The sequence below is a fragment of the Eulemur rufifrons genome, chromosome 14, assembly GCF_041146395.1.
Source record: "Eulemur rufifrons isolate Redbay chromosome 14, OSU_ERuf_1, whole genome shotgun sequence".
Taxonomy (NCBI): domain Eukaryota; kingdom Metazoa; phylum Chordata; class Mammalia; order Primates; family Lemuridae; genus Eulemur; species Eulemur rufifrons.
The window spans coordinates 7,865,154-7,882,712 of NC_090996.1; the positions used below are offsets into that span (position 1 = coordinate 7,865,154).

Genomic DNA, 17,559 nt, shown 5'->3' on the forward strand with positions numbered 1-17,559 from the left:
GAACTGTGATTATTTGTGTCTGTTATTTTTTTAGGACATTCTCTGTGTCTTATTTTTTTCCCCTATGGCACTCAGCACATGACCTGGAACATTGCAGGTGCTAGTGAATACTATTTGAGTGAATGGATGTGTATCTTTAATAAATACGTCCTTTAACATATTTTTCCAAAGAAGCTTATAAATTATCCTTTCCAGCAAGTCCCTAGAAACAAGCTACTAATATCCAGATCTCAACCACACTCTCGCCCAGAATAAGTTAACTTTGGGGTGAGCAAAGCCGGCGCTCAAGTTGTCCCGCAGCAGAACCTTTGCTTGGGAAAGGTCTTGGGGTTACTTCCCGCCAACCCCTCCTTGCAGCCCAGCCCCACCCGCGCATCCCCGGGCGTGGCCCAGCGCGGCGCCTTTAAGAAGGGGGCGGAGCACAAGTGGAAAGACAAAGCCCCTGGCCGCGCGTTCCCCCTCCCCCCTCCGGCGCACCACCCGGACAGTGGTGCCCGGATGTCGGTGTCGCCGTCGGTGACAGATGGCGCAATGTCTGTACGAGTCAGGGGCCCTCTCTGGCCTGACCCCCTTGAGTTCTTAGCCTTTCGGTCCTTTGCTGTCCCCCACTTTTAACTCCGTTGCTGGAGGCCCGCACGCCTGTCACTGGCGCTTACATAACGTGACCTTTCACCTCTTCAGACTGCCCTCTAGTGCGCTGCAACCCAACTACGCGGCTGGGGCAGGGGGGGTGGGACCCAGGCGCAGAGCGGCAGCTCCTGTGAGCCAATAGACTGTGAGCGCTGACCAGCCCTCCGCCTATTGGCGCATTCGCCACCGGCGCCACGGGGGAGCAAGTTAGTGTGTGCGCTGGCCGGGCTAGGGGGAGGAGGGGAATCTCCCGCCATTTTTCAATAATTTCCTCCGGTGCCGCTGAGGAGGAGTCGTGACTGCCGCCCGCTGGGACCCGTAATCGGAGGTTGGCCCAAGGTTGCTGGGACGCGCTTTGGTGTGCGTAGGAGCTCCGCGCCCTTGCGTTCCGCTCCATGGCTCTCGCGCGGCCGCGCCAGCAGTGAGGGAGCCGGAGTTCGCGCCGCCCTCTCACCCCTCCCCTCCCCCATCCCACCCCCGGGAGCCGGGCGCTCGCTCCGGGCCCCGGGGCCTAGTGCTGCGCCGCTGGCCGCCCGAGCAGCCGCGCGTCCCTCACCGCCGCGTTCCCGGCCGCCGCGATGGCGCCGCTCCTGGGCCGCAAGCCCTTCCCGCTGGTGAAGCCGCTTCCCGGAGAGGAGCCGCTCTTCACCATCCCACACACTCAGGAGGCCTTCCGCACCCGGGAGTATCCTTTTCCAGCCGCGCCGGGTGCGGGCCCGGGTGGGGTGGACCGGGGGTTCGCCGGGCTGGGCCGGTTGCGCAGCCCGCGCCTGGGGTAGCTGTCAGCGCGCCCGGCAGCCGGCGGGCCTGGATGCCGAGCTGGAGCCCGCGCCCGCGGTTCCTGGCGCCAGGCGGGGGGTGCGGGCCGGCCCGGCGGAAGAGGGGCCCGCTCGGCAGACCCCGGAGCCCCGCACTTTGTGCCCAGGCCTCCCTGATGAGGAGCGCACCTCCCCCCTCTCCGAGTTGGCTTTAGGCCCTGAGTACGGGGGCGTGGGGAGCAGGGTTTCCTTTGCTTTTTTTTTTTATTTTTGTAAATTTAAATTAAACCTTCAACTTAAGTTTTTGAAATTGTACCCGCATGGTCTCGTGATCCGGCATGATAAGTCTCGACTGCGTCTTACCCGGATCTCTGCGGGGGCACTTGTGTTTTTCTCTTCCCGAGAAGACTTTAGGCCGGGGATGAATTGACAGCACTGTGAGGCACAAAACCAAGAATGAATTTCCAGACTTTGAGGAAAGGGAGCAAAAAAAGAACAAAAAACTGCCTTGGAGGAGCCGATGCCTTCCTTACCTGGGCATACACAGGTCTGAAATTTTGAAGATTTAGAAGGAGATTGGTATTTGCTTTTAAGGAAAATTTTTAAAAATACGGAGACGTACGGAAAGTTTTTACGTTGTATTTTAGGAACATGAGGCTGATGTTTTAAGTAGGAAGCATCCTCACTTATGATCATTGTTTAAGATTTCTTGTATAAGCATGATCTTTCAGTTAAAAGTTGTACAACTTTTATTTACTCTTTTTATAGTTGCCAGATGAATCGTTTTTGAGGCTTATAAAATAGATTTCTCAATCAAGCTTTCCCTGGTACACAGAACGCTGTAAGAGTTAAGGCTAATGTAGTATTAGTTTTATCAGCCCTTTCCATTTGTAAAGACTTGATTTCTTAGCAGTTTCTGCTTGCTTGCTTCTGTATAGGAAGAAGTGTGTGTGTGAGCTGTTTCATTTCTCCTTGATGCTTGCTTTAGTGTAGTACTTTATGGGATAATCTCATTCTTGTTTTGAGCGCAGTTTGTGAATGTTGGGTGTTTACACACAAAGAGACCTGGAAGATGAGTCTGTGCTATAGGAAGGCTCTTGAAATACACATACGGCATCTTGGAGATGAATGGATCCTGGAAATGGTGGGGTCCTCCTCCTCGGTTTGCCAAGGGGGCCCAGAGTTGAGGGTGACTGGTTGAAGGTCACATGATTAGTCAGGAGTAGAATGCTGCTCTTTTCCTACCTCATCCCTGTAAGTAAATCAAGAGAAGGTGGAATGCTGTTCCTTTATTTTTAATTAATTTAAGTCATGGTCCACTTTATGTCAGTTTGTGGTATAAGATGAAGTGCATTTAAGGCTGACTGTGGTGGCTGACGTCTGTAATCCAGCGCTTTGGAAGGCAGAGGTTGGGAGGATCACTTGAGGCCAGGAGTTGGAGGTCCAAGTGAGGCTACGATTGTGCCACTGCACTCCAGTCTGGGAGATAGAGCAAAACCCCATCTCTGGGGAAAAAAAAAAAAAGATAAAGTGTATTTTAAGAGGAGGTGGTAATGCGGTTCTTTCCTTGTTCTTTTAAGACTTTAAGAATGCTTTAGAGAAGTCTTCCAGCTCTACTAAAAACAGCATTATTCTAAAGGTACCCTACTTTTTAAAAGTAACATTCCAAAGCATCAGTGGAGTAGAATCTTACTTAAGGGAATCTGACATATCCTTTTCAAATGTCATTAATTTTTTTTAGTTGTTGATGGTTGCTCACACACTGTCAGATGTTAATTTTCTAGGTCTGGTTGTAGTGGAGTATAAGAAACATGTCATAGAGAAGAGACAAGTTCCAAGTCTGTAGGTACTGAGCCGTGTAAAAAAAAAAAAAAGGCTCCAGATAGCTAGTTTAGGACTGTCAACATAAGTTTTTTCATATCATTTAATGAAATCATTGAAATGTAAATGAGGAATTTCTCTTAATTATGACAGTTGAAAACTGAAACTTGAAACATTTCAAACGGTGTGTATGTAAAAAACAATTTTTTTTTTTTTTTAAATTTCCCATGCCAGTATTTAGAACCCTTTTAACAAAGGAGTTCCTAAATTGTGTTATATATTGGGGGGAAATTGTTCCTTTGGGAATTTCTACAAGTGGAAGCACTTTAAAGATGGTTTTTAAACAATTGTATCGTATGGTTGGCAGATTGGCATATTTCTTTATTAGGCTATTAGTGGTTTCATAGCGGAGAACAAATATGTGGTTGGGTAACAGCTGCATTTGAAGTATTACTCCCAGTTCTCAATTTATATTTACAATTATATTTTTAATAGGATTTGATACTTTAATTTTCTCTTAATACCTACCTTTTGATTGCATATATACTTTAACAAGTGTGTGTGATATTTTACTGACTTAAAGCTGTGGGATGGTGTGTTCTTAAAGGTATACCATAAGTCTTCCTTCAACTTACAGTGGAAGTTGTGAATAATGCACATATTTAATGACTGGGTGTTGTATATTTATGATTGTATTCCCTGTCCTATAGCTTTGAATGTGTGGTACATTGCTTCCTAGGGTAGCACCATAGGCAAGATGCTAGATCTTAGTTGAAAAACATTATCAGAATAAATTATTATTTTTTTTGATCTGTCACCCAGCCTGGAATGCAGTGGTGTCATCATAGCTTACTGCAACCTCCAACTCCTGGGCTCAAGGGATCCTCCAGCCTCAGCTTCCCTAGTAGCTGGGACTGCAGGCACATGCTACCACACCTGGCTAATTTTTTTATTTTTTGTAGGGATGAGAGTTTCACTATTGCCCAGGCTGGTTTCAAACTCCAGAACTCAAGTGATTCTCTCACATCAGCCTCCCAAAGTACTAGGATTGCAGGTGTGAGCCACTGCGCCTGGCCCAGAATCAATTCCTAATATAATTATTTGACAATAGGATGATATACCATTTAAGTCAAGATGGATTTTAAGCAGGAACTGAAGCTATAAGCAGCGTGCTATAGATTAATAATTTTGTTGTGTTGCTTCACCTTTCCTAGTTTCTTTTTTTTCTTTTTTTTTTTTTTGAGACAGAGTCTCACTCTGTTGCCTGGGCTAGAGTGCCATGGCATCAGCCTAGCTCACAGCAACCTCAAACTCCTGGGCTCAAGCAATCCTTCTGCCTCAGCCTCCCGAGTAGCTGGGACTACAGGCATGCACCACCATGCCCGGCTAATTTTTTTATATATATATATTTTTAGTTGTCCAGCTAATTTTTTTCTATTTTTAGTAGAGACGGGGGTCTCGCTCTTGGTCAGGGTGCTCTCGAACTCCTGAGCTGAAACAATCCGCCCGCCTCAGCCTCCCAGAAAGCTAGGATTACAGGCGTGAGCCACCGTGCCCAGCCCCTGGTTTCTAAACTTAGAAAACAACTAGTTGATGATGTTTGTAGCATCATTCTATGACAATTTATTTATTTATTTATTTTATTTTATTTTATTTTATTTTTTTGAGACAAGATCTGGCTATGTTGCCCAGGCTGGAGTACAGTGCCACAATCATAGGTCACTACAACCTCAAACTCCTTGGCTCACGTGATCACGTGATCCTCCTTCCTCAGCCTCTGAAGTGGCTGGGACTACATTGCAGGGACTACCACTCCCAGTTAGTTTTTTAAAATTATTTTTGTAGAGGCGGGGTCTTACTGTGTTGCCCAGGCTGGTCTCAAACTCCTGGCTTCAGGCAATCCTCCTGCCTCAGCCTCTCAAAGTGCTGGGATTACAGGTGTAAACCACTGTGTCTGGCTGAGAATTTATAGATGGTATGATGATGAGGGCCTGCTATTCGTACAGTTAATCTGATTGTAGACCAGCGTGACTAGAGCATGTTTTTTTTGTTTTTGTTTTTAGGAGATGGTGTCTCACTGTGTTGCCCAGGCTGAAGTGTGGTGGCTATTCATAGACATAGTCATAGCACTCTGCAGCCTCAAACTCCTGGGCTCAAAAGATCCTTTTCCCTCACCACCTACAGGCTCTAGGCACTGCGGCTGGTTTAGAGCATGTTTTAAGAGTTGCGTAGCTATAGATGGAGTTAAGCTGCGTTTGCAAAACAGGATTTTTTTGGGTAGTTGGAATACTAAGCTCTTTTGTTGATTCTTATAATTTAATTTCTTTGACAATTTATGCCAGATTTGAATTGTTTTTAATTTAATGACAATCTGGTCCAAAGAAAAATAGAGTAAAAAGCAAATTTTGAGAGTTGGCTCTATTTGTCATCTTCTCACTTAGAACCCTTAGGGTTACAGTTGTGCTTTTTTAACCTCTATACTTTTCTAGACCACTGTTTCAGGCTATTAAGTACTTTATTGAAGGAAACAATCCTTACAAAGCTAAAGAGAACAAAGCAGCATCATATTGTGATAAGGAGGTAGCTCTTGAACTCCTGAAAAAGTAGATACATAATGAGGTAGGCTAGGATTTGAAAATATCTTATCGTTTATAGCTTACACAACCTTTGGAGAATTGCTTTGACATTTTGTCTGCAATTATATGTGCAGCAGTTGCTGGAACATAAAAACCTCAATTGGCATTTGGCTCTGAGTGGTTACTTGAGAGTGAGTGACTTATTTTGGTAACCTAAAAAAATCTGAAATAGTATTTAGAGGCAGCTGACTCAATATCATTCTAAGGGGCTTTTCTTCTTTTTCACTTTTTTCTTGCTTTCTCTTAATGTAAGTCAAAGTAATGACCAGAATGGTTACATAAACTTAAAAATTCCCATTATATTCCAACCCATGGAGCAGCAGGCAAAACCAAAACAAAACAAAAAAATACCCATTATATTCCAACCCGTGGAGCAGCAGGCAAAAACAAAACAAAACAAAAAATACCCATTATTAGGGGGTGGTGTAGAAATTTCAGTTTTAGGTTTTTGAAATTAATCTAATTTGACTAATCAATTAAAGATTTTGTGTTAATATTGTCAGGGTACTTGTTCTAAGGTGTATATCTCAGGTTACAATACTGTCCAATAAAAATATAATATGAGCCACATGTAACTTAAAATTTTCTAGTAGCCTTATTTTTAAAAAAGGAAAAGTGGGTGAAAAAAGGAAAAACACGCTTTTCTTATTCTAAGACCCAGGCTAAAGGAGCCTGTGTATGACATGCCTTTTTAGTGGAAAGGCAAAGGGAAAGCTGGAGGAAAACATAATGACTTTTTAAGCCTCTTCCTGGAAGTGACATATATCACATCTGCTCACGTCTGTTGGTCAAAGCAAGTTCCTTGGCCAAGCCCAGCATCACCGGGGTGGGGATGTACATTCCTTTTCACAAGCATTGAAAGCAAGCCACATGGCAGCGAGTGGAGATGTAAAATCTCTGTGGAAAAGAGGTGAAGAGTTGGAAACGGTAATAGTCAGAGAATGTTTTCTGGGAAAAGTTATTTTTAATTTGAGAATTAAAGGATGCTTACAGTTTAGTTAGATGAAGAAAAGAGGACTGTATGAGGGTGTGATAAATTTGGAAATTCTTAATTTTTAAAAATTGAAAGAATTCAGTTCTTTGGCTAGAGTGAAGTGGGAATGGGGATGGGGTTGTCTAGTGGGGAGAGATACAGAAAAGGGCTGCATCATGCTGGTCCTTGTGAGATAGGCTGAGGTGTTCTACTTGGCCTTAAATTTAGTGGAGGTTATTGAAAATTTGAATAGGAAAGAAGCAGGCTTTTAGGTCAGGAAGATCACTGTGGCTGCAGTGTTGAGAAGGGATCTCCAGGCGTGGGGACAAGGGGAAACTACACTATTCACGCGGCCATTGAATAATCTAGACAATAGATAATGGTGGTCTGAATAAATTTACTAGTCCTTAATGTGGAGAGAAGAATAGATGGATTTCAGAGACAAATGAGGTAGATTTGACAGACTTTGGTGATTGATTGGGGAGGAGTCAAGAATAATGATCTGTTTTCACTTGCATTATAGTGTCATTTTCTGAAATAGAGAACGCTGGAAGAGGAACGAGTGTTTATTTCTTTTTGTTTTGTTTGTGAGTGGTGGAAAGGGAAGCGGAGTGTTCAGTTTAGACACTTACATTGAGTCACTGTGCATGTCCAGATGGAGATGTCCATATTGCTATTGGATATATGGGTCTGGAGTTTAGAGAGAGGAGACTGAGCTGGTGAGTTACTAGCATATAGATAGTAATTGAAATTATGGAAATGGATGAGGTGACCCAGCAGGAGAATGCTATATAGATGGGAGTGATTTTCATGGTGTCTCACTATGTTGCCCAGGCTGGTCTGGAACTCCTGGGCCCAGGCAGTCCTCTCACCTCAGCCTCTGGAGTAGATGGGACTACAGGGATGTACCCCCACACCCTGATTTGAGATAGCAGTGACTTTCAAAGGAGGGTAGGAAAGATGTGTATCAGGTTAGAAAGGACATTCATTGTTTGAAAAACTATAATAAAAAATTATTTGAATATATTTGTTTGGAAAAAATTCCCTGCTACCTTTAAAAAATAATTTTATAAATCACAGAAAATAAAGCTCAACAAAATCTTGGTTGGTGTAGTGATTTTCAATTCTATGGCAGCCAGAGGATTGCTTCCCTTTGGGAACATACATATCAGCTTATAACACCCAAATCTACAGTGAGCGAAGGCACTTCTACTATTGGCTAAAACTACTGTTTTGGATTTCCTATGGGTTTGTCCCTGTTGTTTGCCTTTTCACTGTTCATAACCCTGGAAAACAAAGAATCTCCCTATGTTAAATGAACTGAGCATGGTGGCACTTTCTTATAGTCCCAGCTACTTGGGAGGCCGAGGCAGGAGGATTGCTTGAGACCAGCCTGGGCAACATAGTGAGACCTTGTTTCCTAAAAAAAAAAAAAGAAGAAGAAGAAAAAGAAATACTTGTTTAGTTGTGAGGTTATCATAGAGGGAGCTGTTTAAATACTTTTATTTAATTCAACTGCTATAAAATATGTCACTTGGAGGGGAGGTGCTGTGGCTCACGCCTGTAATCCTGGCTCACGCCTGTCATCCTAGCACTTTGGGGGACACAGGCAGGAGGACTGCTTGAGGCCAGGAGTTTGAGACCAGCTTGAGCAACGTAGCAAGATTCTGTCACTACAAAAAATATGATAGAAAAATTGGTGTGGTAGCACTTGCCTGTAGTCCCAGCTACTTAGGAAGCTGAGGCAGGAGGATCTCTTGAGCCCAGGAGTTGGAGGTTATAGTGAGCTATGATGACACCACTGCACTCTAGCCTGGGCAACAGAGTAAGACCCTGTGTCAAGGAAAAAAAAAAGGAAATATGTCCTTTGGAAAGTACAAGAATTGGTAGCTTACTCTCTAGTTGTAGTGTCAAGTTTATTTTCTTGCATAGCATCTGTTGCTGTGCATAGAAGTAAATTAGTTCCTTGCCATTTGAATTTGAAAGTGGCTGGCTGATAGTGAATTCTCATTGGGGTGGTGTGGAAAGTTGCCAGTATATATGGCACCAACTTACATGGTGTCCTCTTCCCCCATCTCCCTCACCAAGACTGTCTAAACAACAACTAGTAAATGATCTTGCAAATGTAGTGTCATTGGAGACTGTGTAGAGAGACTGGATAAATATTATATCAGAAGTGTTTTTAGGAATACTTTTAGGTATTTTATAGAATTTATTAATATTTTTTAAATTTTCAGAAGCAACAGGTGTTTCTAAGGTAGAATGGAAGGCTGTTGGTAAATGGATCATTAGCATATGCATCATTAGCATATGTATAAGGTTATTCCAAGCTACCTGTGAGACTATGATCTGATCATCTCATCGTACTGTAGACTTAAACTTGCTGACCATCTGAATTTTGTAACAAAATTTCACTTACCTAAAATCTTACTCTTCATTACTTGTGTTTTATTTTTTCTTACGAATTTTTAGTACTGTTAAGTCTTGTGAAATGAAACTTTAGTGAATTGAGGAAATCCCATTTGTATATATTAATATATTATTTGTAAAACTTGAAAAACCATTCTAATCATACTTTAGTCTTAGTCATCTTGTTTTGGATTTGCCACTTGAAAACCCTTATTCCATTTCTGTCTTCTCATCCTGTACATGTTAGAAAGAATACTGTAGATTTTTTTTTCTATATTTAAGTATTTTATGCGTATGGGTTAGTTGTTTCTGTTACTTGCATATTGTTTTCCTGAGCCACTGCCAACAGAGAGTATGAAGCCCGCTTGGAAAGGTACAGTGAGCGCATTTGGACGTGCAAGAGTACTGGAAGCAGTCAGCTAACCCACAAGGAGGCCTGGGAAGAAGAACAGGAAGTTGCTGAACTGTAAGTAATAGAAGCAGTACCTCCTGGCACCATCTTCACATTGTTAGCAAAGGAGAGAACATTAACCCTAAAGCACTATTTGTATTTAAATTTATGGAGCACAGATTGAAATATATTACATTAGTGTATTGTATTAGTATCTGGGTGCCTTTGCCTAGTAACATTTTGCTGCTAGCAAAGTGTGTAGAAATATATTTAGTTATGTGTGCACTTATTTAGGTATTTACCAGACCTTTCAGTGTTCTTGTTCCATGCTTTTTCTTTGTAAATACTCTGGAAATGTGGTTCTAAGCAAAGGATGCTGATATGATCTGGAAGTGACTTGGAGGCAGCAAATTAGCAGAAAGTTTTCCCTTTTTTTTTTTTTTATTTTATTTTATTTATTTTTTTTTTTTTGAGACAGAGTCTCACTCTGTTGCCCAGGCTAGAGTGAGTGCCGTGGCGTCAGCCTAGCTCACAGCAACCTCAAACCCCTGAGCTCAAGGGATCCTCCTGTCTCAGCCTCCCGAGTAGCTGGGACTACAGGCATGCACCACCATGCCCGGCTAATTTTTTCTATATATATTTTTAGCTGTCCATATAATTTCTTTCTATTTTTAGTAGAGATGGGGTCTCGCTCTTGCTCAGGCTGGTCTCGAACTCCTGAGCTCAAACAATCCGCCCACCTCGGCCTCCCAGAGTGCTAGGATTACAGGCGTGAGCCACCGCGCCCGGCCTAAAGTTTTCCCTTTTTATTTTTATTTTTTATAGAGACAGCATCTGGCTATGTTTCCCAGGCTTGTCTCAATCTCCTGACCTCAAGCAATCCTCCTGCCTAGGCTTCCCAAAGTGCTGGGATTACAGGCATGAGCTATCATGCTTGGCCAAAAGTTTTCTTGGTTTTGTGGTCTTTTGAAATATAAGATTGGCTGGGCGCATTGACTCATGAGTATAATCCCAGCATTTTGGGAGGCTGAGGCTGAAGGATTGCTTGAGGTCAGGAGTTTGAGACCAGCCTGAGCAACATAGCAAGACCCCATAGAGCTGGGAGTGGTGGTGCGCACCTGTAGTCCCAGCTACTCATGAGGCTGTGGGCATAAGGATCTCTTGAGCCCAGGAGTTTGAGCTTGCAGTGAGCTATGATGCCACTGAACTCTAGCCTGGGTGACAGAATGAGACCCTGTCTCAAAAAAAAAAAAAAAAATTATAAGGTGTTATTTATACTAGCTGTCAAAAAATAAATATGCAGTTTTATCTAAGTGGGAAGGTTGATTTGGGGTCTTAAAACATCCTGTGTTCAAAGTGCCTAGTTGTCTGGGTATTCTCTCAGAACACTCAGAATTTGGCAGTAGGTGCATGCAAAACAGTAAGTAGAAACTAGAGATGATAAGACAGTACTCTTGGGAGTTTGAAATAGACACTTTTTCTCTGGATTTTCTCATTGACTTATCTTGATAACAGATAAGTAGAGGGAGCATAGAATTTAGTGATCTATACTATTCTGGTCTTTTTATATATCAGAACATTGGGTTCAGTTGAAACCTGGGTTCTAGTAATGGCTTTATGTAACCTTACATCTCTTTCTTTGCTTGGGTCACTTGTATCGTTTCATCTTGAGATAGTGTCATTTTGCTTTGTTTAATGTACTAGACCAGGGGTTGGTCACCCATTTCTGTGAAGGACCAGTTTGTAAATATTTTAGGCTTTGTAGCCCACGTGGTTTCTGTCTCAGCTACTCAGCTGTGAAGTTGTACTGTGAAAACAGCTAACGTATTATGTAAAGGAATGAGAGTATGTGTTCTATAATAATAAAACTTCGTTTACAGAAACTCGAAGCAGGCTGGATTTGGCCTGTTGGCTATAGTTGTCCCCTAGAGTAGCCTGTAAACTTCCTGAGGTCAGGAGTCATGTTCGACTTATTCTTGAATTGGTTACAGTGCCTGTCTCAATCCTCTGCATTATATAAACACTTGCTATTTGCTATTTGCAAATAGAGGTAACCTGCCTTCTCTACATATGTTTTTGAGACAAAAATATGTATGTGAAAATTCTGTGCAACTAGAACATACCACATTTAGTCTATGACAAAGAATAAAGAGTAGAAAGGAGGTTGATTATTCTTGCATCTAATATGATTATGTACCTGAAAAACCCAAAGAGAATCAAGTGAAAAACTTAGGAGCAAATAAGAGAATTAAGTTTCAAAATTAAAAATAAATTACTTCCCTACACACAAAGAGATGAAGTACAGTGAGAATTCAGGGGCTAGAGACACTAACCTGGAAGTGTCATGGAAAACTTCATGAAGAAGGTGATGTCTAAAGCTCGAAGGATAGTTTGTGCCAAATTGTACAAGACAAGATGAGGCATTTGTATTTAATTCAGTGAACAGTGGAGGACAGCAATAATATTTGAACAAGGGAGGCATGTGAGTGGAGTTGAGCTTTGAAAAGGTTAATTTGGAAGCAGTGTGTAAGATGAGTTAGGGAGGAGGCAGGTGGGATGTCTGTGTAGGCTAGAGTAATATTCAGGTAGGGAAGCAGGGCATTATTGGGAACAGAAAGGATGATATGGATTCTCTAATCCTTTCTGAAAAGAGGGCTCTTTGGCCATAACTTTGAAAAGCCACTAACTTTCTTCTTGGGAAATCATAATGCACATGAACATTTTAAAGATTTTCAAAAGACCTGCAATGGAGACACTTTAGCTTGGTTTAATCTAGTGAGTTTCAAACTTACTTGACCTTAGAATCCATTATATCAGAGGAAAGTTCTGCAGAACATACTTGGGAAATGTTTTATGCGATTTGATAGCTAATAGAGTATAGGGGGTGGTGGGAGGAATTATTAATATTGAAAACAACCTGAGGTTTCAATATTTTTATTCAAAGTATAAATCTTTTTTTCTGATTATAAAAGTAGTGTATACTTGTTAGAAAAATGTAAATGACACAGTTTAGTAAAAGAATATAGACATCATTGTCCAACCTCACTCCCCAGAAATAACCACAGACAATGGAGTTTTAAACCTGAGTGCCTGGGAGGCTTAATAAAAAGAGAGAGTGAATTTTGGGGGCCAGGAAAGGCATCATGGAACTAAGGAAGTCTGAGGACATCTTGGAAGGATGATTAAGCTGGAAAGTGGGGAGGACAGTGAGAAGAGGACAAAGGTAACAAACAGCCTTAACAAGGCAGGGAGACTATGTAACATGTATACCTGTAGTCCCAGCTACTGGGGAGGCTGAAGCAGGAGGATCACTTGAGCCCAGGAGTTTAAGGTTGCAGTGAGCTATCATGACACCACTGCACTTTTAGTCTGGCCAACAGAGTAAAACCCTGTTTGGGGGGAAAAAAAAGTTAAGTCTTAAAAAAAAGAAATGTTTGAATTGACCTGAATTAAATCTCTGGATAGGTTTTTCTGTATATTCTTGGCAACTAATAACATATTTATTTAGTTTGAAGGAGGAGTTCCCTGCCTGGTATGAGAAACTGGTTTTGGAAATGGTTCACCATAACACAGCCTCCTTGGAGAAGTTAGTAGATACTGCTTGGTTGGAGATCATGACCAAATATGCTGTGGGAGAAGAGTGTGACTTTGAGGTAAGTGCCTGGTTTTTTTTTGTTTTTTTTTTTTCTGTTATTTAACTTAACTGTCAGAATTGGAGCTTCCAAGATAGATTACAGAACACATTTCTGTGTGTGTAAAATTGTGTTATATTTGAAGTCTGCTTTACTTACTATTGAGTATTATAAGAACCAAATTTTGGAATGAAATATTTAATGTTGTGACAATTGCTGTACCTTGTGCCAATGTGCCCTTGCTTTCTCTTTTTGATCCCTTTGTGATAATTCTGTTATCTTGGCTTTTGTTAGTTTTGTAATTTTTTTCTTACTTTGTTTAAAAGACTTTTTTTCTCTCTTTTTTTTTTTTTTGCCTCCGATCCAGGGACAGACTGGATCAGATGTGTTTAATCCAAGTCTTTTCAGTATAATTATAAAAGAGAGTTGACTTTTTTCTTTTTCTACTTGTTTTTAAATTTTGCAGCTGAAGTAGCTAAGGGATGATTATGAAAATGATGGGCTGGGCTTAGTGGCTCGTCGTTTCAATCTTAGCACTCTGGGAGGCCAAGGTGGGAGGATCACTTGAGCTCAGGAGTTCAAGACCAGCCTGAGCAAGAGCGAGACCCCATCTCTACAAAAAGAAGAAAAAAAAAAATGAAAATGATACCTAACACTAAAACAATCGCTTATAATCTTTTAAAAGTTTAAAGTAAGATTCAGGAGAAAGATATTTGTTAAATATCTGTATATACTGGATACTGAACTAGTTGCTTTACATAATTCTTGCAGAATCTGCACAGAAATCTTGAAGTGGTAGACAGGCTCAGACATTTGAATAGCTTGTTCAGGTTGATGTGTATTGGTTATGAGTGCTTTCAGCTGTGTATGATAAAATGGTTATGAGTGCTTTCAGCTGTGTATGATAAAAATATCTGAATAATAGTGGCTGGTACTTCTCAAACTTTAGCCTAAATAAAATTACTTAGAGAACGCCAGAAAATACATTCTTGGGCCTATTCCCTAAGAGTTTGGAAGATCTAGTTTGGGGCCTAAAATTTTGTAGTTCTAATAAGCTACAGGAGGGTGATGATGCTGTCCCACGGGGGTAGGGGAGGACACTTTAAATAGCACTGTCTTAAATAGTAATAAGTCTTAGAAGTAGGCAGTTCCACGTTCAGTATAGAGGCTGAAGGATGTTGTCAAGGACCTAGACTCTTTCTGTTCTGTTCTCACTATGTTGAGTTTTGGTCCTTAGATTTTTTTTTTTTGAGACAGGGTCTTGCACTGTTGCCTGGGCTAGAGTGCAGTGGCATCATCATACCTCGCTGCAACTTCAAGCTTCTGGGCTCAAGGGATCCTCCTGCCTCAGCCTCCCAAGTAGTGGGGACTACAGGAGTGAGCCACATGCCCAGCCTGGTTCTTGGCTTTGTTGCCTCTTGGTTGTGAAATTGTGATTGTGTTCAGAGTGAGGAAATGCTTATCTAAGCAGGGTAAGAAAGTTTTTCCAGAAGCGTAAAAGATAAAGCTCCCCCATTAGCTTTACATGTTACCAGCTAGACTTTGGCTTACATAACCACCCTTAGCTGCAAGGGGTACTGAGAAAGTGAATATCTGCCTTTTTTTTTTTTTAAAACTGCTTACTGCCTCACTTTATACCATAGAATGAGTGTTCCTTTTTCTTTTTCCTTTTTATAAAGCCTCAAAAGAGACTGGCAAGAGAAGAGGGAGGGGAATGGCTTAGGTACAACAAACAACATACAACACAGTATGTGCTAAAGTAGCCAGTAAGAGGTCGGACTAAGATTCAGACTTTTGTCTTATGTTTATCTGGTTCCAAAGTTCTTGTTCTTTCCTTGTTGTTTTACTGATTTACTCTGACTCTATGTATCTGCTAGCTACTACTATTTTATTTGTAATGAATGTGATTGCCAGTGGGTTTTAATCACATACTTTATATCAGTCATTGTCCTGGCAGGAAACAGATGGCATACTTAAATGGTGTAATTGAATTGGGTTTAATAAAAGGACTGTTGACAGTAGACAACAGTCTGATCAGGATCAAGGAAAACTTAACAAGTAAAGGGGCCAGGCACGGTGGCTCACGCCTGTAATCCTAGCACTCTGAGAGGCTGAGGCAGGAGGATTGCTTGAGCTCAGGGGTTCAAGACCAGCCTGAGCAAGAGCAAGACCCCATCTCTATAAAAAGTAGAAAATTTAGCCAGGCGTTGTGGCTGGCGCATGCCTATAGTTGCAGCTACTGAGGAGGCTGAGGCAGGAGAATGGCTTGAGCCCAAGAGTTGGAGGTTGCTGTGAGCTATGATGACGCCACTGCTCTCTACCTGGGATGACAGAGTGAGACTCTGTCTCATACATAAAACAAGGAAAGGTTAAGTACTTCATAGCTATCAACAGTGGGGAGACTTTACCATTTCTAAATTCCAAGGAAGCAAGGGTAGAGAGTATATACAGGAACAGAGTAGCTGTCGTCACTGAAGAGTACTTTGGTAGTGAGACATACCAACTTGCTAGGGCATTTAGGGGAATAAACACCCCAATGACACTTTTCTTCCACCATTTGTTTTTCTGCTGATGCTTCCTATGTACTGAACTCGCCAGAATCTAAAGGTCAAGGGAGGCTTTTGGCGTAGGCTGTAGAGGTCAGCCTGTTTAAGCACAGTGCAAGGTGGAGAAGAATGGAGATGGAGATGAAGTGGCAAAAGGAAAATATTCTGCACACATCTCCAAGGTGAAAGAAGAAAGGTTTAAGGAAAGGGAAGAGATACTAGGGAGGTATGTATGTCCATAAACACATGAAAAGATGTTTAAACTCATTAGCAATCCAGGAAATCAAATCAAAACCATAGTGAGATAATCTGTGCACATCAGATTAATAAAAAAGAGTCACTGCCAAGTTTTGATAAGAAAGTGGAACCACTGATTCACTGCTTATAGTGTGCATGGCACAGCTTTTTTGGTAAATGCTTGGCATTGCTGAATACAATTGAGTGTTGCACATACCCTTTGACTGAGGATTTTATTTTTGAGTATTTACTCGCTCGCTCTTTTTTTTTTTTTCTTTTGAGACAGGGTCTCGCTCTATTGCCTGGGCTAGAGTACAGTAGCGTCATCATAGCTCACTGCAGCCTCGAATTCCTGGGGTGAAGCTATCCTCCTGCCTTAGCCTCCCAAGTAGCTGGGACTACAGTACACACTACCATGCCCAGCTAATTTTTCTCTTTTTGTAGAGACAATGTGTTGCTCTTGGTCAGGCTGGTCTTGAACTCTTCCCTTAAGCAATCCTCCCACCTTGGCCTCCCAAAGTGCTAGGATTATAGGCCTAGCCAGTAGTTACCCTCTTAATTTTGCTGCAGGTGACTTGTGGAAGAATACTCATAGCAGTATCGTTCATTGTAGCCCAAAGAGGACATATCCATTAGCAGTTGAATGGATAAGTAAAATGTTAAGGCATAGAATACTCCATAGCAGAAAAAAAAGTAAACTTGAAAGAAGTCACAGGAGAATACAGTGTGACTTCATTTATAAAAGGCTCAAAACAAGCAAAACTAGATAGCTCAGAATGCAGGTTAGTCTGTGAGGGAAGGGGTAGGCTCACTGGGGGCTTCTGAGGTTCTGTTAATATTTAGTACTTTAGCCTGCATGGTAGTATTCATTTTATTTATCTTATTCATTAAAATGTTTTGCGTGCTCTTACATGTGATAAAAAGTATAAAGTAGTATTTGTGATGGACATTTGAAGGGTGCCACAAACATTGCCTCACACACCATATTCGGTTTTTTATCCCAGCTATTTGTTGATGGCCTACTATGTAGAGAGCATATTTTGGCTGGTGGACAAACAGTGGTGACCAAAATCCATAGTTGTTTTTGAGGATTTCATGGTGGTGATGAGAACCATTTAAGAAAAACACAGGGTATTTATGAGAATTTATAATAAGGGGTTGTAGGTGGACCCAAAATTGGTGGTAGTCAGGTAAAGCTCCTCTGAGGGAGTGACATTTAAGGTGCCACCTGAAGGTTGAGTAGGATATAGCATAGGAAGAGAGGCATTGAATATTTCTGGAGGTAGAGAACAGAAATGTGTAAGGGTCCTTAGGCAAAAAGAAACTTTAATGCTCAGGAACAGGGCTTCTCAAACTTGGCATGATTGACTTTTTGGGCCAGAGAATTCTTTGTAGTAGGGGGTGTCCTGCATGTTGTAGGATATTTAGCAGCACGCCTGGCCTCTGCCCACTAGATGCCAGTAGTACCCCTTCAATTGTGAAAATCAGACATTGCTAGATGTCCTGGGAAAGGGTGGGGGGAATAA

At 41.8% G+C, this 17,559-nt stretch overlaps 1 protein-coding gene across 2 annotated transcripts in view; it reads left to right on the forward strand.

The window, feature by feature from the left end:
* The first annotated feature begins 839 nt into the window (after positions 1-839).
* The window catches only part of BAZ1B (bromodomain adjacent to zinc finger domain 1B), a 73,619-nt gene continuing 56,899 nt past the window's right edge, over positions 840-17,559 (forward strand). The window contains exons 1-3 of one of the 2 annotated variants that reach the window (XM_069486327.1): positions 840-1,315; positions 9,577-9,693; positions 13,127-13,271. In XM_069486327.1, coding sequence (XP_069342428.1) covers positions 1,209-1,315; positions 9,577-9,693; positions 13,127-13,271 — 369 coding nt within the window. In that variant the 5' untranslated portion in view covers positions 840-1,208. The remainder of the gene's footprint in view (positions 1,316-9,576; positions 9,694-13,126; positions 13,272-17,559) is intronic. The other variant, XM_069486326.1, reaches the window with a different exon arrangement.